This window comes from Phoca vitulina, unplaced genomic scaffold (assembly GCF_004348235.1).
Source record: "Phoca vitulina isolate PV1807 unplaced genomic scaffold, GSC_HSeal_1.0 scaffold58, whole genome shotgun sequence".
Classification (NCBI taxonomy): Eukaryota; Metazoa; Chordata; class Mammalia; order Carnivora; family Phocidae; genus Phoca; species Phoca vitulina.
In genome coordinates this window covers 7,217,332-7,239,305 of record NW_022589761.1, presented here as the reverse complement: position 1 = coordinate 7,239,305, position 21,974 = coordinate 7,217,332, and the positions used below count along the sequence as shown (strand labels likewise).

Genomic DNA, 21,974 nt, shown 5'->3' with positions numbered 1-21,974 from the left:
TGTGCTTGGGGTAAGGCAGAATACAGATGTTCAGTGAGAGAGCTGACAACAGCCAGAAGTGCCTGAGGAATGTCAACATATCCTACCGGGACTTGGGGGTGGGACGGTGTCAGCTTGTGCTTTGTCCTCAGCTTGCCTTTTGCTCCCTCATCAACCTTACTTGGTAAAAGGATCTTTGCAGATGCAATTAAGTTAAGGATCTCTAAGCGAGTTCATCCTGGATTATCTGTGTGTGACCTAAATCCAATGACAAGTGTCTTTATAATAGAAGATGGAAAGACATACAAAAGAAGGCCATGTAAAGACAGAGGTAGAGAGTGAAGTTATGCAGCAACAAGCTAAGGACACCTGCGTTTACTTCTGTTTTGTTTTGGTTTGGGTTTTTTGGTCTCTTGGGAGCATCTTGATTTTTTTTTTTTTCCCTTGCCTTTTCATATGCCTTAAATTTTTGTTGTTGTTGTTGAAAGCCAGACATTTTGTTTAGGACAGGAGTGTGCAGAAAAGCCTTAACGTAGCCGACCTGAGAATTCTTATCTTTGGAAGGCCTGCTTGCACAGTTGGTGCTTGGCTTGCATCTAGAACTTAGTTTTCCTGAGGGGGGGTCCTGCTATCCTAATAAGAGTGGCTCACTATGCTTGTTTGTACAAATCAATAGTTTATGTTAAACACCTGCTTTCCTTCTGAAATTCTGGTATGCACCTGGCAGAAGCTGCCTTTGTGGCCAGCCCACAATAAAATCTCTAGGTACTGAGTCTCTAATGAGCTTCTTCCCTGGTTGGCAACATTTCAAGTGTGTTGTCACAACTCATTGCAGGGGAAATTAATATCCTGTGTGACTCTACTTGGAAAGGATGCTTGGAACTATGCACCTGGTTTTTCCTGGACTTTACTCCATGCACTTTTCCTCTTTGCTAATTTTGCTTTGTATTGTTTCACTGTGAGTTCTTCTAGAGAATCATTCAACCTTAGAGGGAGTATTGATCTTGGGGTCCCACAACACAGTACTAACTGAGGAAAATAATTTTCATGCCTGAATGGGCATACTTTTCCTGTGGAGTTTTAAGTTAATTCAATTAGGAGTTTTAACAACTAAGCAAGATAAATTCATGCAATTTGATTTGCATTTATATAAATTTGAAAGATAGATAACTGGGCGCCTGGGTGGCTCAGTTGGTTAAGTGACTGCCTTCGGCTCAGGTCATGATCCTGGAGTCCCTGGATCGAGTCCCGCATCGGGCTCCCTGCTCGGCAGGGAGTCTGCTTCTCCCTCTGACCCTCCCCCCTCTCATGTACTCGCTCTCTCTCATTCTCTCTCTCTCAAATAAATAAATAAAATCTTTAAAAAAAAAAAAAAAAAAGAAAGATAGATAACTGACAACCAAGATATTTGTGGGGTCCCCCAAACCGATGGGAGCCACCAAATGTGGGGTAACCTGAGCTGGTGGAAGCCTACTACACAGGCAGTGAAAGAATTCACCCAAGGCAGAACAAGGGTGATAGAAGTTTATTGACAGCAAAGCAGAGACTGCTGCGAGGCAGGGGTGGGGGGCTGTGGTTAAGGCGGGAAGGTGAGAAGGTATGGGAAGTATGGAATTTTTCTTTTTTGGTACCTGTGTCTACCCACTGGTCAGCTAGGGCTTATGATTCTTTTGAGGTGGGTCTCCTAAAGGGCCTGTTCGTATTCAGCCAGGGGGTTTCTGTGGGCCCTTCAACCTTACTGAGGTTTCCACTGTTCAGGTTGATTGCCTAAAAGCGGCCTCTACAATATTATTACCTTAACAGTCAGGCGGGATAGTGGTCAGCTAGGGACTGGGGATCAGAAATATCACATGCATAGGTCGTTTCTTCTTGAAATACCAACAATGTACTCTTCATTAGTATTGAGTAAAACTGAATGTACACATTCTATGCACTTTTCGTCAGGTATTTCCTATTTTACAATAAAAATATTTTAAAAGAAATTCTTTTTAAAGGCTGAATTTGAAAGTACTGAAAGAAACTACTCTGTCAGAAAACTTAGACATACTGTCCATCTAAATGATGAACTCGGAGAAAAGGAAGCAAATTTTAAAAACTGGCAAATATTAACTTCAGCACAAAAAAAAAAATGGCCAAGATATGAATAACATTTACAAAACACTAATGTAAGCTTGAATATTAATTTAAATCAAACTCTTTAAGGGTAATTGGAAGATGAGACTACGGTAAGTATTTGAGGATGTGAGAGATACCACACTTCCGTTAAAGAAGGAGCTCCCATGGCTTCGCAGAGAAGGGACACTCCTGGCGCCGGGCCCCTTCATCCTACCCCCAGGTCGATGCTAGGCACTGCCTAACGGGACCTTTCTGTCACACCATATCTGTCAGATGCCCAGACAGCGAACTCAAGCCGCGAAGAATTACACCCTTCCTCTGAGGGACTTTGGCCTACGGCCCTGAACTACATTTCCCAAGGGCCATCGCGTCCAAGGCTACTTCCGGTAAAGGCAGCATTTGTTCATTTGTCCAGGTTCCCAGACTGGGGCACACGTTTGTGGAGGAGCAGCGTGGAGGCCTTAGTGGAGTCTTGCGTTCTAAACGCGGCCTGGAACTAATGGAACTAATAGAAGCCCTCTGCCACGCATGTGAGCAGTTATGAGGGCAATGGTCTTTGTCGCGGGAAAGGATGGGGGCCGAGGCCAAGGCCTGTGAATTGAGATTGTCGGCTCTGGGCTCTGAAAGGCTGTCCAGGCTCTGACTGCGTTTTCCGATGCCCACCATAGCCGAAGCCGCTTCCTGTCCGCGCGCTGACGCTTCCAGGACCGTAGGAAGCATCGCGCCCGAATCCCAGCGGAACATTCTTGTAGAGACCGCAGGGTCAGGTAAGAGAGTCTTAGACCCAGAAGCGGAATGACCCCTGAGGGGCCAAGGCCACTGGGGAGGGCAGTGGGCAGTGAGGGACTGATGTTTTCGGAGTCTCAGGCTTTGCCAGCAGGTGGGTGTGGGAGGGAAGGTGGTAGGGAGCTGTGTATGTGTGTGTCCGCTCCCGCGCGATCACGGATGGGATCTGTGGGTGCTTGTGTGAAATTGTTACGGGAGCGGGATGTGGGGGTAATCGCTCAGGAGCTGTAGGGTTGGGGGTGTGTGTGTGTGTGTGTTTGCATGCGCACGATGGTGAGGGGAGCTGTACGTGATTGTAATGACCATTTAGGTGTGACTGTACATGTATATGATTGTGACTGCACCACTGTGTGCCTGACCGTTTGTGTAAATGTGGTAGCAGCAGCTGTGGAGCCAGAAACAAAGAATATTGCATTTAGTAACAATCATAGTTATTCGTAAATGTGTGGAGAGCAGTTTCTGTGGTGTGGTGGCTGTTAGTTGGGTTGAGTTGGGTCATGTAGAATGTGGGGAGAGGAATAGGAGACAGTGTAGAGAACATATCCCAAGAATTTCTCTGTAAATATGAGCAGAGAAATAGAAATAGAGAAATAGGGGAAATAACAACGTTGCAGTATATTGGTGATAATGAGCCACAAGAGAGGGAAAAGTAGAAATACAGGTGAGAATGAGTAAGCAAGGCTCATCTGTGTGTATGCAGTGCAACTCCAAGAATAAAAGAGGGTAGTAGTGTTGCAGAGAATGAGCCATGAGCTCAGGTTTTCAAAAAACAAGGGGAAATATCCTGTATTTGGTAGATGTCAGCAACAGTGAGGTGTGGTGAATTATAAATAATCTCATGGCATGAAATTCCAAGCTAGAGCTTTTTTGGAGGAGGAAGAGAGAAAAGTCTGAAAGCAGTAAAAGCAAGGAGGATACCTGCCCTGCTTCCAGACCCAGTGGCAAGAAGCTGTGGCGGGTAGGAGAGGGAGATATTGAAAAGGCTGCAGAGTCCTCTGGGGAGAGCCAGGTTTCCCTTAGACCCAAAGGTGAAGGGAATATTCAAAAAGTGGTTGGGGATAGAAGAGGGGTTTGTTATTAATGAATTATGAATTCCAGAGGGCATACTAGAAAGTGTCAAGATTTGGGGAGGGATGAAAGGGGGTACATTCAACTGATTGGGAGTACAGTGTCTGAATGGAGAGATTATCAGGAATCTAAGGCTTCTTATGATGGACATAAACATGGATACAGGGGATATTGATGCTTATCCTGGTTGGATTCAAGACTGTTGGAGAGGAAGTGATGGGATAGAAGGAGGTGGATTTTTGAGTATCCATCAGAAAGAGAGGAGCCAAGGATAGAAGCTTTAAAGGTGGTTGGGGTAGGCAGAATAATGCCCCTGCAAAGATGTCCAGGTCCTAATCCCTGGAACCTGTGAATATTTTGCTTTACAGGGCAAAGGGGACTTTGCAAACAAGATTAAGTTAAGGACCTTGAAATGGAGAAATTATCCTAGATTATCCAACTAGGCCCAATGGATTCTCAAAGTCAGTAAACCTTTCCCAAGGGTTTAGAGTCAGAGGGAGATAGAATCAAAGAAGAATGGTCAGAGATATGCAAAATTGCTGGCTGAAGGAAGGGAGCCAATGTTGGTGGCCTCTAGACTCTGGAAAACATAAGGAAATAAATAATTCTCCCTTAGAGCCTACAGAAAGGAACACAGCCCTGCTGACACCTTGATCTTAGCCCAATGAGAACCATCTCAGACTTTTACCTAACTGCCTAAGTGTAAGGTAATAAATTTGTATTATTTTAAGCCACTGTGTTTATGCTAATTTGTTGCTCAGTAGTAGAAAACCAATATAGTGGTATAGTGTCTTAGCCTTAGTGCTATGGAAGGGTCTTGAGCCCTGTGAAATGAAGGGAACTCAATCCCTATTGATAAAATTGAGGAATTCAGGTAAGGCACAATAGGCCCCCTCTTTGCTTGTAATTTCCAGTTTTGCTGCATTATGATATATTTTTTAAATGTTTTATTTATTTATTCATGAGAGTCAGAGAGAGAGAGAGAGGCAGAGGGAGAAGCAGGCTCCCCGCCTAGCAGGGAGCCTGATGTAGGACTCGATCCCAGGACCCTGGGATCATGACCTTAGCTGAAGGCAGTCGCTTAACCATCTGAGCCACCCAGGCACTCTGCATTATGATATTTTTTAACGTTGGAATTTAATGAATTTTTCTTAGTGATCTAATATATGGCCAGTCTATAGTGCTTGTTTTCCACTTGATTTGTCTTTGATTGACAAAAATGTATTAAAATACTCTGTGAATGAAGTTTTATCTTACATAACCTGTAGCTTCTGCTTTATTGAAGTTGCTGAGGTAGTTGATATATGTTCATCATCATCATCATTATTATTATTATTATTTTTAGAGAGAGGGGTAGGGGGAGAGACAGAGAGAAAATCTTAAGCAAGCTCCATGCCCAGTACAGAGCCTGATGCGGGACTCTATCTCACGACCCTGAGATCATGACCTGAGCCCAAATCAAGAGTTGGATGCTTAACCAACTGAGCCACCCAGGTGAACCTAGATATTCATAATTATTTTTATTGTGAATTGGAGGCTTTGGTATTTTAGCATGCTCAAGATCATAGCCCCTGCTTATTTTTTTAATAAACAAATTGCTTTTCTTTTTTTAATTTATTTTTTAATTTTTTAAGTAGGCTCCACACCCAGCATAGAGCCCAATGGGGGTCTTGAGCTCATAACCCTAAGGTCAAGACCTGAGCTGAGATCAAGAGTTGGACGCTTAACCAACTCTACCACCCAGGCGCCCCTGCTTATTTTTTTGTTTGTTTTCATTTGCCTTGTATATATTTCTCCACAATTTGTAAAATGAACTTTTTATTGAAATTTATCATATATATAGTCAAGTGTATAAATGATAATACAATAAAAAATTTCCTGAAATTTTCTCTATTCTCTCTTTAAAGGCAGAAATATGTCTTCTAGTAGTTTAGAAAGCACCCATGTGAGTAATATTCCCTAAGCTCTTGGAGCATAGAACTTTTTATATCCTTTATATTTGAAGGACAGCTTGGCTGCATATAAAATCTTCGGTTCTGTCATTTATTTTCCCACAAGTATATTGGAGAGACTACTCACTATTTGGGGCTCTGAATTTAGCAGTGGAGAAGTCTAACAACGGAATTTCCTTTTTCTCATAGGTAACTTGATATTTTTATCTTGATTTCCCAGGGGTTTTAGGTTAATAATTTTATTAGGAAATGTTTTGGTACTGACAATTCTGAATCATTTCTCCCTGCAATATGGTGTGTGTCTTTTCATTATGTATATTCATGCTTTATTTCAGGAAATTATTTTTAATGTTAAAAATGTAGTTTTTAATATTTGTTCTCTTCCTTGATTTGGATTTCATCTGTAGGGGTCTGCTTATTTGCAAGTTGGATTATCTCTGACTTGCACTGTTTTCTTCCAATAATTGTCATCTCTTTCTTTGTTTTATTTTGCTCTACTCACTAATTTCTGTATTCTTTGTCCATGCACTTTCTGTGGTATTTGTCATAGCTTGTGCTTGTTTGTTCTTCATTTCTAAAGTGATTTTGCCTATGTTCTCTTTCACTTTTGAATTCAACTCTCACATGTAGTCTGCTCATCACTTCCTTCCCATTCCTGAAATCATTGTAATATTTGTGCACGTAGTCTTGCCTCAGAGCTGTGATTATATCAGAAATTATTTTTTAAAAATAAATAAAAATAAAAATAATTACTTTACTCATACTGGAATGTTGGATAATAATTTTAATCTTCTCCAGTGTCTTTTAGGCAGTTTTCTTTATACATAGGGAATTTTGGCACTCTTTTCAAACATATCTAACAATATCTTGGGACACAATGGTTCTAATTTTATTTTTTTTGAAGGTGATAGATTATCTCAGAATAGCTGTCACTGGTGCTTTCCTGTGAAAAAGTAGTTTTTAGGTTCTTCTGCCCAGGAGTTCTCTCTCCTCTGTTACTACAATGGGAGACATTTTCTTTAAAATACAGTTCCTCTGCGGAGAAAGGGGAATGAACCCTCTTGCACTGTTGGTGAGAATGTAAACTGGCGCAGCCTTTGTGGAAAACAGTATGGAGGTTCCTCAAAAAATTTAAAATAGAACTATCCTGTGACCCAGCAATTGCAATATTAGTTATTTACCCAAAGGATACAAAAATACAGATTCAAAGGGATACACACACCCTGATGTTTTTAGCAGCAGTATCAACAATAGCCAAACTATGGAGGGAGCCCAAATGTCCATGAACTGATGAATGGATAAAGAAGACGTGGTTTATACACACACACACACACACACACACACACACACACAATGGAATATTACTCAGCCATCATAAAGCATGAAATCTTGCCCTTTGCAACAACATGGATGGAGCTAGAGTGTATTATGCTATGTGAAATAAGTCAGAGAAAGACAAATACTGTATGATTTCACTCATGGGTGGAATTTAAGAAAGAAAACAGATGAATATATGGGAAGGGGAAATGAAAAAAAGGAGAGTGAAACAAGCTATAAGAGACTCTTAACAATAGAGAACAAACTAAGGGTTGATAGCGGGAGGTGGGGGAGGGACAGGCTAGATGGGTGATGGGTATTAAGGAAGGCACTTGTTATGATGAGCACTGGGTGTTGTATGTAAATGATGAATCATTGAATTCTATTCCAGAAACCAATATTGTACTGTATGTTAACTACCTAAAATTTAAATTAAAAATAAGTAAATAAAATAAAATATGGTTCCTTTGAACAGCCAGGTTTTCTTTGTTGTTCAGAACATAACCTGGTTCAGAAGGCCTCCTACTATCAGTTCTGAGTTCCCCAGTGTCTTCTCTGCTGCAATTAAAGAATATAGCCAGGGGTGCCTGGCTGGCACAATTGGAAGAGCATGTGACTCTTGATCTTGGGGTTGTGAGTTTGAGCCCCACATTGGGTATAGAGTTCACTTTTTAAAAAATTTAAAAAAAAGAGAGGATACAGCTAAGATCCCAACTTATTTGATGAAGCCGGTATTACCCAGATACCAAAACCAGACAAAGCTTATCTCATAAGAATTTGAGCACAATAATCCTCAACAAAATATTAGCAGACCAAGTCCAGCAATGTATAAAATGAATTATACAACATGATGAAGTGGAATATATCCCAGGAATGCAAGGTTGTCTGAACATCCAAAAATCAATTGATGTGATACATCATATCAATAGAATAAAAAACAAAAATCACATAGTCATTTTCATAGATACAGAAAAAGCATTTGACAAAAGCCAATACCTTTTCATTTAAAAAATACTCTATAAACTAGGAATGAAAGGGAATTTCTTTAACTTGGTATAGGGCACCTACAGAAATCCTATAGCTAACATATTTGATAGTGAATCTCTGAATGTTTTCCCCCTAAGATCAGGAATAAGACAAGAATGACTGCTTTTGCCACTTCTATTCAGTATTGTACTGGAGATTTTACAGAGCAGTTAGGCAAGAAAGAAGAAATAAAAAACATCTAGGAAAAGAAGTTAAACCGTCTCTATCTACACATGACATGATTTTTTTTAATATAGAAAATCCTAAGGAATCCACACACAAAAAAAACCTATTAGAACTAATAAAGAAGTTTAGAGAAGTTTTAAGAGGACACCTGGGTGGCTCAGTCAGTTAAGCATCTGCCTTCAGCTAGGGCCCTGATGGGATCGAGTCCCACCCGCAACAGGCTCCTTGCTCAGTGGGGAGCCTGCTTCTCTCTCTGCCTGCAACTCCCCTTGCTTGTGTGTGCTCTCTCTCACTCTCATCTCACTCTCTGACAAATAAATGAAATCTTAAAAAAAAAAAAAGTTTTAGGGCATAAGATGAATAGATAAAAATCAAGCGTAGGGGCACCTGGGTAACTCAGTTAAGCGTCCAACTCTTGATTTTGGCTCAGGTCATAACCTCAGGGTTGTGAGACCAAGCCCCGCATTAGGCTCTGCACTGGGCATGGAGCCTGCTGAAGATTCGCTCTCTGCCTCTCCCTCTGCCCCTCCCCCCCCAATCAAATGTGTATTTATACATTTGCAATGAAGAATCCAAAAATGACATTTAGAAAACAATTCCATTCACAATAGCATCAAAAAGCATAAAATATTTAGGAATAAATTTAATAAGTGAAGTGTAAAACTTGTACTCTGAAAACCAAAAACAAGTATTCGAACATAAAAACTTGTACACAAAGGTTCATAGCAGCATATTTATAACAGTCAAAAGGTAGAAACAACCCAAATGTCCATTAATGGATAAATGGGTAAACAAAAATGTGGTCTAGTCATACAATGGAATATTATTCGGCTATAGAAAGGAATGAAATACTGATACATGCTACAACTTGGATGAACCTCGAAAGCATTATGCTAAATGAGATAGACTAGTCACAGTAAGTTTACATATTGTATGATTCCATTCATATGAAAGTCCAGAATAGGGAAATCTATAGAGACAGAAAGTGAATTAGTGGTTACTTAGGACTGGGAAAAAGGGAGGGAGAATGAGTCACTTGGGGTTTGGTTTGGGCCAGGATTTCTGTAGACTCCCTCTGATCTTTCTTCAGGGAAGAAAATGGAATTCTTAGTCCATCTGAAAGCTCTGAGGTAAACCTGACCTCTCCTGATTCCTTCCTTCTAGCTCTGCTTTCTCAGGACTCTGCTTCACCAGGAGAGGAGTCTAGAAGACTGATTGATTCTTGGAATTTTAAGTCATGGCCCATGTGAGTTGGAATTGCCTCTCTCCAAAATTATAATCATTTATATCACATCATATGAATACTTTTTTATCCTTAAGCTGCTTACTTGAGTCACTATTCATTGTGGTAAGTGATAGCCATGAAACAGTCCACTGCCTTCCTAGGTGTCCCTCTTCTCTCCAACACGGCATTCAGCACCTCCCATGTCCTAATACTTTGGCAGAGCACTGAAGGAGGAGAAATATTTTTCCTTAGAGGAAATAGTAGAGACTTTCTTTTCAAATCTGTGGCTTAACAAGTTGGAACTGAGTGGGTCAAAGGGATACTCTACATGAAAGCTTTTATTTACTCTGTAGAATGGGGTGTTTCAATTAGTAAAGGTGAGAGTTGGTGTTGGTTGGTGTTCCGTTTTATTAGTTGGCAAAGTTCAGAGAGATCTGGGATCTTGCCAGGAAATCAGTGAGAGATTAATATTATTAACAAGACATGTGTTGATTGTCAGCTACTTATCTGAGAGCCCAGAGATTTTATACACTCCCACAGAAAATGGTATTCAGTTAGGAAGTGTGTCTTCTAAGAATCCTTTCAACTTCAGCTAACAGAAAATTCAACTAAAAGTAGCCTAAGGGGGAAAAAAGTGTTTGTCACATAATAAAACTGGAGTTAGTCCTGTAAGCCTGGCGTGGCATCCCCGTGGTATCAACAAAGAACTCTTAATTCTGGGCTGCCATCCTGTTGTCTGGTGTTTGTCCCTGGAAGGTCATAAGGATGTTGTGACTGAACAACAGAAGATTTTAAGAGCATATAGGCACTCAGCTTCAGTCACACTAATTTCCATGTCATTTCCCCCTATACTACAGGCAGCCAACTTCCGTTTTTTGCTCAGTGAGAATACTGCTTCCTATGATGCGCGTTTTCATTTCTTCTCCCTTCTATCTAAAAGATTATTTAATTTCACTGTCGATGCTTGGGTTGTTTGTTTCAGCAGTTGATGATGTTCAGGGATGTGGCTGTAGACTTCTCTCAGGAGGAGTGGGAATGCCTAGGCTTGGAACAGAGACATTTGTACAGAGATGTGATGTTGGAGAACTACAGCAACATGATCTCACTGGGTAAGATTCAGAATCTAACCCCAGAAGTTTCTGATTTCTACATTGTGAATTTTTGAATTGTCTTTTAAGTGCCTAGGGGAATTCCTGACTTCTTTCTGGGAAAATGGTTTATGCTTTATAAATTTGGTAATAGTCATCATCAGTGGGAACCTCTATCTTCTCCATCCTTTAGAAATACTTCATGTCTTTTTCTTGCTCTTCCTATAATTGTCTCTCTTCCGTCATAACCGAGGGACTAGTTGCAAATTTTGAAATCTTTACCACATGGTCATTTCCTGTTTCTTATCTCTGATCAGGACTTTGCATTTATCAGCCAGATGTGTTCTCTTTACTGGAGAAGGGGAAAGAGCCCTGGATGGTTTTACGGGATGAGACAAGAGGACCTTGCCCAGGTGAGTGAGGGCTGAGCCAGCACAGGGACGCCATCATTGTAGATAAGAGCCCAGATGTTTAGTGAGGCAGCGGCCTCTCTGAAATATTGGCCTCGAGTCTCCTCCTCAAGGGATAAAAACCTATGGATAAAGGTCTGAGACCTAGAGTCAAAAGTAACCTTTCACCATGAATTTCCAAATGACCCTTCTCTTCACCTCCAAATACCACTCTAATTCAGTACTCTTCAAATTCTTTCCCTCATGTTATAAAAAGGTAAGTGTCATTCTTTTTCTCCAGTAGTCAGTTTATCAATGCTTTGACTCAATTTCTTTCTATCTCTCTTTTTTTTCATTTAGATATTTGTAAATGTCTTCATTTAGATATTTGTAAATTTCTCCCTAGAAAAACTTTTGACCCCGTTTTTATTTTGCCTACTGTATCTTGAATTTTTCTTATTTTGCCTAAATTTCTCCTTGCTTCTGCATTTCCTGCACTAATTCGTTCTTTTAACCAACATTTATTGATTTTCCAGTTTCATTTTGGGATAAGAAGATTAACAAAGAGTATATAACCTATTAAGAAACTTGTATTCTTTTCTGTGACTGGAACATGTCCATAAATTTTGGCAAAATAAGCTCTACATTAAGAGAAGGCCTGATAGGCTGCTTAGTTGAAAATCAGGATAATAGGTGAAAATGGCTTCTGGTTACAGTGAATAGTAAGCGGCAGAAGAGAGTTTAAGGCTAGTGAAGGACAACAGGGGCGTCTGGGTGGCTCAGTCATTAAGCGTCTGCCTTCGGCTCAGGTCATGATCCCAGGATCCTGGGATCGAGCCCCGCATAGGGCTCCCTGCTCCGCGGGAAGCCTGCTTCTCCCTCTCCCACTCCTCCTGCTTGTGTTCCCTCTCTGGCTGTGTCTCTCTCTGTCAAATAAACAAATAAAATCTTAAAAAAAAAAAAGGCTAATGGAGGACAACAAAGAGACTGCAATGTCATAAAAGACAAGTCCAGGCTGTCAAGAGGAAACAAGGTGCATATTTGGTAAGTTGAGGCTAATTGATGAATTTTCTATTATGGGCAGAACTCAGATTGAAGTAACGTATTCTTGGAGCTTTTTTTTTCCCCCACAGTATTTGTTAGTTGTTTATTTAGGAGTTGTGTGTTTTTTTTGAAATATCAAGGAAAAAGGGTGCCTGGGTGGCTCAGTCGTTAAGCGTCTGCCTTCGGCTCAGGTCATGATCCCAGGGTCCTGGGATTGAGCCCCTCATCAGGCTCCCTGCTCCTCAGGAAGCCTGCTTCTCGCTCTCCCACTCCCCCTGCTTGTGTTCCCTCTCTCATTGTCTCTCTCTCTGTCAAATAAATAAATAAAATCTTAAAAAAAAAAAAAAGAAATATCAAGGAAAGAAAATAAATTTTATTTCCTTATTGGAATTATGGTTTTGAACTCCAGAGGTTATATTTGTGTTCTAAAATCGTTCTTTTGGGCGCCTGGGTGGCTCAAGTCGTTAAGCGTCTGCCTTCGGCTCAGGTCATGATCCCAGAGTCCTGGGATCGAGCCCCACATCGGACTCCCTGCTCAGCGGGAAGCCTGCTTCTCCCTCTCCCACTCCCCCTGCTCATGTTCCCTCTCTCACTGTGTCTCTCTCTGTCAAATAAATAAATAAATAAAATATTTTAAAAAAATAAAATAAAATAAAATCGTTCTTTTTCTGAACTATTGATAGCTAAAACAACTTAAATGAATCTCCAGGATATTGTGCTGAATGAAAAATGCCAAAGGTCACATGCCAAATGAATCCAATTATAGAACATTTTGGAAATCACTAAATTATAAAGATTGAAAATATATTAGTGGTTGCCAGGGGTTAGGGATGGAAAGGGGAGTGGTGGTCATAGTTATGGCTATAAAGATGTAGCACAAGAGGTAGAATCTATGTAATAATGGTTTAGGTCTATATCTTGATTGTGGTTGGTGGTGGTTACAAGAATCCACATATGTGATAAATGACATAACTATACATATTCATTGTGCCAATGTCAGTTACATGATTTTGATAGTGTGCTTTAATTATGTAAGATGTGTTCATCAGGCAAAACTGGGTAAAGGGTACTCTTTGCAACTTATTGTGAATCTATAATTACAGTTGACCCTTGAACAACTTGAGGGGTTTAGGGATGCCAACCTTTGCACAGTCAAAAATTCATGTAGGGGCACCTGGGTGGCTCAGTTGGTTAAGTGTCTGACTCGGTTTTGGCTCAGGACATGATCTCAGGGTCATGAGATCGAGCACCGCTTCAGGCTCCGTGCTCAGTAGGGAGTCTGCTTAAGATTCTCTCCCTCTCCCTCTGCCCCTCCCCCACTTGCTTGAAAGCTCTCTCTCTCTGTAAAATAAATAAATCGTTTAAAAAATTAATGTATAAATTTTAACTTCCCAAAAACTTAACTACTAGTAGCTTACTGTTGACTGGAAACCTTACTGATAACATAAATTAACATATACTTTATATGTTATATGTGTTATATAATGGATTCTTAAAGTAAGCTAGAGAAAAGAAAATGTTATTAAGAAAATCATAAGAGGGGCACCTGGGTGGCTCAGTCGTTAAGCATCTGCCTTCGGCTCAGGTCATGATCCCGGGGTCCTGGGATTGAGCCCCGCATCAGGCTCCCTACTCCGCAGGAAGCCTGCTTCTCCGTCTCCCACTCCCCCTGCTTGTGTTCCCTCTCTCGCTGTCTCTCTCTCTGTCAAATAAATAAATAAAATCTTAAAAAAAAAAAGAAAATCATAAGAAAGAAACCATAAATTTACAATACTGGAAAAAAATCCATGTGTTAAGTGGACCTGTGCGGTTTAAACCTGTGTTGTTCCAGGGTCAACTGTATTTCAAAATAAAAGTTTTTATAACATAGTATGTTTTCCCAATCCTCTTGATAAATCTCTTTAAAAAACATATTAATATCTCTAATGTCATACAGAAAAATAAGCGCTCAGTCAAGCTCAGTAATTTTCTCATAACCTAAAGATGGTGTTAGTAAACAGAACTGAGCCTGAAACTGTATTCTGTCCTTTTTCTGCTACAATACACTATTACTTACACATGTAACTGAACTGCCTTTCAACTTACTCTGTCACTGCTAGAGTACTTGCTCCGTTCCCGGCTCTACTCCCAAGAAAAATTTATAACATAACCACATGACAGTTTCATCAAATCTGGCACATATCAAAAATGAGTCACAGAGTGGTCCTACTTATTCCTAGCTCATGCCAGGCTCTTTGCCCTTGGCAACTTCTCAAACTATTTTCCTTTTTGAACTATCACCCAATCACCCATAATTATGTCCTTTAACCTAAGTGCAACACACCTGTGTGACTGAGTTCCTACTGTCTATTAACTCTAGACTAGATTACTTCCCACATATTAGACTGATACTCTATTTCCCAACATTACTGTTTTTAAGCTCAGAATTATATAAGACATTCATCATAGTATCTTCCATAGTACTTGAAAATTTGTAGATACTTTCTGTAATATTTTCAGTGGCCTTGCATAGAAGGGAAAGGAAGAGGAGACCTAGGGAAGGGCTTGAAAGCATAAAGCAGAATGGATGAGCAATACTATAAACTCAAGAATAAAGAAAACAAAAGCACCTTGGTTGGAGTCATGTGACAAAAAGATGGCTTGGCTACGCACCGTGGAGGAAATGAACAGGGTGAAGTCTTTGCAAAGGCAAATTGAAAATGATTAAGTAGGCATGATTACATTTCTGCATATTTGTCTTTGAGTTAGTTTAGATATGCTTTTGTTTCCTCCTATCTGTACAGAAAGTAATATGGAAGCAGTTTATGTACTCATTTCAGTAAAGATGGAAGCAACTAGACAGTGAGGTGTATTACCTTATTATATGATTAAATGATCCCAATTGTGCTTCCTGGTACTTGGTTTTTGTAAGATCCTTTACTCTACCCTAAATTCCCCCCATTTCTTCCTTTTTTTTTTTTTTTTGTCTTGTAATGTATTTTTTACAGAATTATGTTTTTAATGCCTAACATATGCTAAGGGTTGATTTACCATACTGAGTGAAACAGTCTTATCTTTACATTGGCATTCCATGACTGGGTGGTACCTGAATAACCTTTTTTTTTTTTTTAAATTGAACTGCTCAGATGAATTTGACGAAAACAAAGCTTTTATATATCTAATCACTCACCTCAACTTTTATTAGTTCTCTTTAATTTCTAGTTATTTTTTGCCCCTTTTTCATATTGCCCGGAATTTGAGAATTTTTTAAGTCATTCACTTCTTGTGTGCCTTACGTAATTTAGGATTTGCTTTTTATATCTACATTGGACATTTTGATTCTTTTTGAACAGTAAAACAGTATGAATTTATCTTCTTATCTTTCAGACATGCAGTCCAGATGTCAGAGCAAGAAGTTATCACAAAAAAATGTCACTTTTGAGAGAGAATTGACTCAATTGGAAATTTGTAAAAAACACAGCCTTGAATATTTGTGTTTTAGGGGTGATTGGGAAAGCAAAGGTCAGTTTGAAACACAACATGAAAATCAGGAAGAATGTTTTAAGCAGGTTATACTCGCTGGTGAAAAAATGTCCACTTCTAAACATCACACAGCTTTTAATGTACATCACAAACAGAATACAGGAAAGAAACTGAATGAATTTAAAGAATGTGGGAAAGCCTTTCCTTCTGGCTCAGACTGTACTCAACATCAAGTAATTCACACGAGGGAGAAATTTTGCGAAGATAAGGAATATGAGAAGACCTTTCTTTCTGATTCAGAACTTACTCAATATCAGACAGTTCACACTGCTAAGAAAACTTATGAATGTAAAGAATGTGGGAAGGCGTTTAGTTTGCGTTCAAGTCTTACTGGTCATAGGAGGATTCATACTGGTGAAAAACCTTTTAAATGTAAGGAATGTGGGAAGGCCTTTAGATTTCATTCACAACTTAGTGTCCATAAGCGTATTCATACTGGTGAGAAGTCTTATGAATGTAAGGAATGTGGGAAGGCCTTTAGTTGTGGCTCAGATCTTACACGACATCAGAGAATTCATACTGGTGAGAAACCCTATGAATGTAATGAATGTAGGAAGGCCTTTAGTCAGCGATCACATCTTACTAAACATCAGAGAATTCACACTGGTGAAAAACCTTATGAATGTAAGGAGTGTGGAAAAGCTTTTACTCGTGGCTCACACCTAACTCAACATCAGAGAACTCACACTACTGAGAAATCTCATGAATGTAAGGAATGTGGAAAAGCCTTTATTCGTGGTTCAAATCTTGCTCAACATCAGAATGTTCATGTTGGTAGGAAACCCTATGAATGTGAGAAATGCGGAAAAGCCTATATCTGGAGTTCACACCTTGCTCGACATCAACGAATTCATACTGGTAGGAAACCTTATGAATGTAAGCAATGTGGGAAGACATTTATTTGGGCCTCATATCTTGCTCAACATGAGAAAATTCATAATGAGAGGAAAGTCTATGAATGTAAGGAATGTAGAAAGACCTTTCTTCATGGCTCGGAGTTTAATCGACATCAAAAAATTCATACTGGTGAGAGAAACTATGAATGTAAGGAATGTGGAAAGACCTTTTTTCGTGGTTCAGAACTTAATCGACATCAGAAAATCCATACTGGAAAGAGACCATATGAATGTGAAGAATGTGGAAAAGCCTTTCTCTGGGGTTCACAACTTACTCGACATCAGAGAATACATACTGGTGAGGAACCTTATGTATGTAAGGAATGTGGGAAATCTTTTATCTGGGGTTCACAACTTACACGACATAAGAAAATTCATACTGATACAGATTCCTATGAATGTAAGGAAAGTAGCCAGATCTTTGGTCACCATCCATATTTTACTGAACAGAAAATTCACAATGGTAAGAATCTCTATCAATGGAAAGACTATGGGAACACCTTTAGTCAGGACTCAGACTTTGCTCAACACCAGGGTATTTACACTTTAGAGAAATCCTATGAATATAAAAATTTTGAGACATTTTCTCCAAGCTCTCACTTTATTTCACTCTTATAAAATCTTATGATATAAAAATATTCATGACTCATTAATTGATGTCTGTTAATTTCTTCTTTTGAGAAACCCCACAAGTGTAAGTAATATTGGAAGACTGTCAGAGCACATAACACACTCAACAGCAGAGAATTCATAATGCAATCTGTATTAATACAGGAAAGCATTTACTGAATAATTTTCCATTTGGAATACCAGAGTAAAACCCTATGAATAAGATGACACTGTGATTCTCTTTTGAATCACTCTTAAAGCATTCTCCACATCATTGATATTATTCTGCATAGAATTTAAATCTAACTCGTGTAGGGCAACCTTCCATCACTTTTTAAATCTTGTTACACTTTCACAAAATTACACTAAAGGTGAATTTCTGTTACGTAATTAATCTTGGAAAGCCTTGAGCTATGTCATACAACTTATTTGGTATGCCTTAGTTCCAACATATCTGTATTTTTTGGAAAGTAACTCAAATCTGTGTCTGTTTCCTTACTTATTTGAATATAAGGGTTAAATGAGCTTGACAACTTAAATGATGTCATGACCATCATTAATATTAGTATTAGATCATTTCTATGAGATAAAGACCTTGACAATATAATGAATATAGACAAATATGCCATCTGTATATGTATCTTATTGAACAGTAGGATAATTCTGAAGAAAAACCAGTAAAACAGAATGAAGGGAAGAAAGCTTTGAATCAGTATTCATTTGCTGCACCAGAAAATCCGTACTAGAAAGAAAGCCTTACGGTTTTAATGAAAATGGGGTAGTTGAGTGCTCAGCAATGTTTTTTGTTTTGTTTTTGAAGGCATTTGGAAGTGATTTGTCTCTAACAAATTTCTAAGGCCAAATGTCCTATCCATTTTATCACCACAGTTAAAATTTAGAAATTAGAAAATGGCCAAATGAATCCTGACCTCTTGGAAATTTATCAATAATTATCAAAGTAATAAGCAAATCAAAAAAATTACAGGCTATTTAGTTGTGAATGATAATGAAACTCCTGTATATCAAATCCTATGAACATGACCATGGCAGTTCTCAATGGAAATTACTCTATGTAGATAACTAAAACAATTGAGGGCAGTTTACCTCTTGTCACCATTGTATCTCCACACTTATGAAAGTGCCTGTTATGTTGTGGAGTCCAAATATTTGTCAAATTAAATAATGATTACTGAACTAAACAAGCTAATGCCCCAATGGGTGTTTGAATTAATGGAGAGTTTTAATGAAAATAAAGCAAAAATCATGGAATAAAGAACAATACAAAAGGTTTTTTTTATTTTAGGTCAAAATGTTTCTTTGAAGAAAACTATTATTACTAAACTTTGGCAATGCTTTCACATTATAAGAAAGAATTCTGATATATGTTTTAGAGGATATTTTTAATGGTAATATAAATAGATGTAAGCCTTATTAGATCCAACTTTTTAAATAGAGTATGGTTTGTTTTCTAGGAAAACATTTTAAATGATTAAATTTCAAGAGTAACTGAAAGGGGCCAAAAAAATTTAACAATTGGAAGAAATAATCTTTAAAAATCATGTAGGAGCAGATAATTGTACAGGCTACCCCCTAAAGGAACAGAAAATCCTATGGAAAAATTGCGAGCAGATGCTAAAGACTAACATAATTCTGATTAATAAAATGAGATGTTAAGTAGCCCTTGAACAACAAATTCCAGAATAATTTCACTCATGAACATACATAGAAAAAACTAACACAGTAGTCAAATGATATTTACCCAGAATGTTTAAACTCTGATCTGGATGGGTGATAATTCTGTAGTTTACACATAACTGCAAGATATCAATGATGAAGATGTACCTTATCAGTTCAGTACTTAATTTATTCTAAGAGTATTTTCTTGGTACCTTTTAGTATTATGTAAGTTAAAGAATGCTGAGCTTATATACATGTATTTAGCACAGTTATAATTCGGTTCTTTAACAGTAGCTAAACAGTATTAGGGAACAGTAGTTCCCTCCCAAATTACTGTCTTCTGTGGAATTTCTCAACTCACATGGGAAAAATGAATTTTTTTTGTTATATTACTTTGTTGTAATAAACCAGCCATTTTCATTCATGCTGACTATTTCTTTTAAGGTGATGAATCCACTGAGAAAAATAACTTTCTGGACATCCATATACAGATAAATATGGGGCATTCCTTTTTCCTTTTGCCTTGACTTCTGTGTTGAGTTTAGTATCAGTGTGCATATCAGGTACTCCTTTCTCCCTCATTGTGAATTCCTGGATCTCCTTGAATGCCTACGGTACATGTTTCTTGAACCCCTTTCCATTGGTATGTTTGTGAATTTTGATAATGTCTTCTCTAGTCTACCTTAGAGATGACAGAACATTCCTTAGTTTTTCCCTAACCACCTTTCTTGGCAGGAACCATTCTGCTAGAATCATTTTGAGAAAGAATTTTTAATTACTGTTAGCACAGTTGGATAAAATTTATAGGAAAGAAAATTAGATTCATCCCTGGCAGTGTAACATAAGATGAACTCCCAACAAATCAAGATATCTAAATGTAAAAAAATAAAAAGAAAGAAACTTTACAAGTACTACATGGGTAAATTCCTTTATAGCCCTGGAATGGAGATATCAATAAGCATGACTCAAAAATCCAGGAGAAATAAAGAAGAAAAAATAAATAATTTTATAGGACTAAATGTTAAAGGAGAATGACAGGAGGAGATATTTGCAACTATATCACAGACTAATATCCTTAAAGAGTCTAAAAATTGAGATGAGAATGCAAGTTACACACACTGAGATGCCACTTCATCCCAATTAAATGGGCAAAATTCAAAAAGTGTATTAATAAACTCCATTGGCAAGACTGGAAAAACAAGGACTCTCAAATTGCTGATGAAAATGCAAAATAGTTCATGTAGGGGGGAATCAGGTAATGTCCATGTGTAGTCTCATGCATTTACCATAAGACCAGCACCCTTCTATCCTAAAGATACAAAATGTGGTATACACAAAGGAATTTTTTAAAAACACTATTTGTAAATGCAGCAAACTGGAAATAACACAGATGCCCAGCAATAGACTGGCTGAATTAATTATATGAATGTACAGTGGAATATTGTGTACCTGTGTTCTCCTAGGGAGTGACCTTCAGGATATGTTAAATGAAAAGTAGGTAAGTTCAGAATGATATGTATATTATGCTAATATTTGTGGAAGAAGAAAAGAATATAGTATATGCCTGTATTTTCAACAAGAAATCTCAAGATGAAACAACAGGAGAGGGCAAGGATGAAAGAGTTATTTTTGGTTATACTTTGATTTCTATTTTGACTTTGGATCCATATAGATACTTTACATATCATCTTTTATTTTAAAAATTAAGTCAGGGGCAGTTGGCTCAGTTGGGTTAAGCATCTGACTCGATTTCGGCTCAGGTCATAATTTCAGGGTCGTGAGATCAAACCCCGTGTCAGGCTCCATGCTCAGTGGGGAGTCTGCTTGAGATTCTCTCTCTCTTTCTCTCTGCCCCTCCCCCCCATTCACACGCTCTCTCTCTAAAATAAATCTTTTTTAAAAAATTAAGTCAAAGGAAAATAGCAAACCTATATATCAAAACCAATGAATTTGACTCTACATCATGTTATAACATGACAACATAAAGAACAATAAGTTCAAGTGGTGTTAAAATATTTTGACTTACTGGGGTGCCTGGGTGGCTCAGTTGGTTAAGGGTCCAAGTCTTGATTTCAGCTAAGGTCATGATCTCAGGGTTGTGTGATCAAGCCCCATGTTGGGCTCTGCGCTCAGCAGAGTCTTCTTATCCCTCTCCCTCTGCTCCTCCCCCGCTCATGCTCATGTTCTCTCTCTCTCTCTCTCAAGTAAATAAATAAAATCTTTTTAAAAAATATTTTGACTGGGGCGCCTGGGTGGCTCAGTCGTTAAGTGTCTGCCTTCGGCTCAGGTCATGATCCCGGGGTCCTGGGATCGAGCCCCGCATCGGGCTCCCTGCTCCGCAGGAAGCCTGCTTCTCCCTCCCCCACTCCCCCTGCTTGTGTTCCCTTTGTCGCTGTGTCTTTCTCTGTCAAATAAATAAATAAAATCTTTTAAAATATATATATATATATATTTTGACTTACTATTAGGAGAATATCTCAAGAATATTCTGTATCTCAAGGACAAAGAGAAATAGAAATCTAAACTGCCTTTACTAGTATTGTTAATGGTAATATTGGTATTAGGTGAGTCCAAAATTAATTACATAACTTAATTTCATGAGGAATTAAATTTTTTCAAAAGAAAATCATAAAGAAGTAAAATACCATATAGTCTTTCATTTGAATTGAAAGTATGTATTTCCTACCTCTGTCTACCAAAGGATTTAAAAGCATTCATGACACAGAAGCAGTGAGCTCCTCAAGTATCCAGACTGTAGTTTTCAAATTCTTTTCTATAAAAAAGAAGCAAGGGCTCCTTGAAGAAATGACATAAGACAGGTCAAGGGTAGGAAATATATATATGATTATCATAAAACATCTTATTGTACCTAAAAGCAATAAAGCTATCAAAGATCATAGGATCGGGGCACCTAGGTGGCTCAGTTGTTAAGCGTCTGCCTTCAGCTCAGGTCATGATCCCAGGGTCCTGGGATCGAGCCCTGCATCGGGCTCCCTGCTCCGCAGGAAGCCTGCTTCTCCCTCTCCCTCTCCCCCTGCTTGTGTTCCCTCTCTCGCTGTGTCTCTCTCTGTCAAATAAATAAAATCTTTAAAAAA

The 21,974-nt window shown here is 38.6% G+C and overlaps 1 protein-coding gene across 7 annotated transcripts; it reads left to right on the top strand.

Annotated features, from left to right (window-relative positions):
• Positions 1 to 2,175: 2,175 nt before the first annotated feature.
• Positions 2,176 to 20,552, top strand: ZNF790 (zinc finger protein 790). Of its 7 annotated transcripts, XM_032390245.1 has the most exons (6): positions 2,781 to 2,861; positions 4,565 to 4,655; positions 9,594 to 9,675; positions 10,637 to 10,763; positions 11,060 to 11,155; positions 15,542 to 20,552. In XM_032390245.1, exons 3-6 carry the CDS (start codon positions 9,667 to 9,669, stop codon positions 17,209 to 17,211), a joined length of 1,902 nt encoding a protein of 633 aa, XP_032246136.1. In that variant the 5' UTR covers positions 2,781 to 2,861; positions 4,565 to 4,655; positions 9,594 to 9,666; the 3' UTR covers positions 17,212 to 20,552. The 7 variants fall into 7 exon arrangements, with proteins under 7 accessions (XP_032246134.1, XP_032246138.1, XP_032246137.1 ...); XM_032390243.1 differs by lacking the exon at positions 4,565 to 4,655 and having other exon boundaries at positions 2,176 to 2,861; XM_032390246.1 differs by lacking the exon at positions 4,565 to 4,655 and having other exon boundaries at positions 2,773 to 2,861; positions 10,640 to 10,763.
• The last annotated feature ends 1,422 nt before the right edge of the window (positions 20,553 to 21,974 follow it).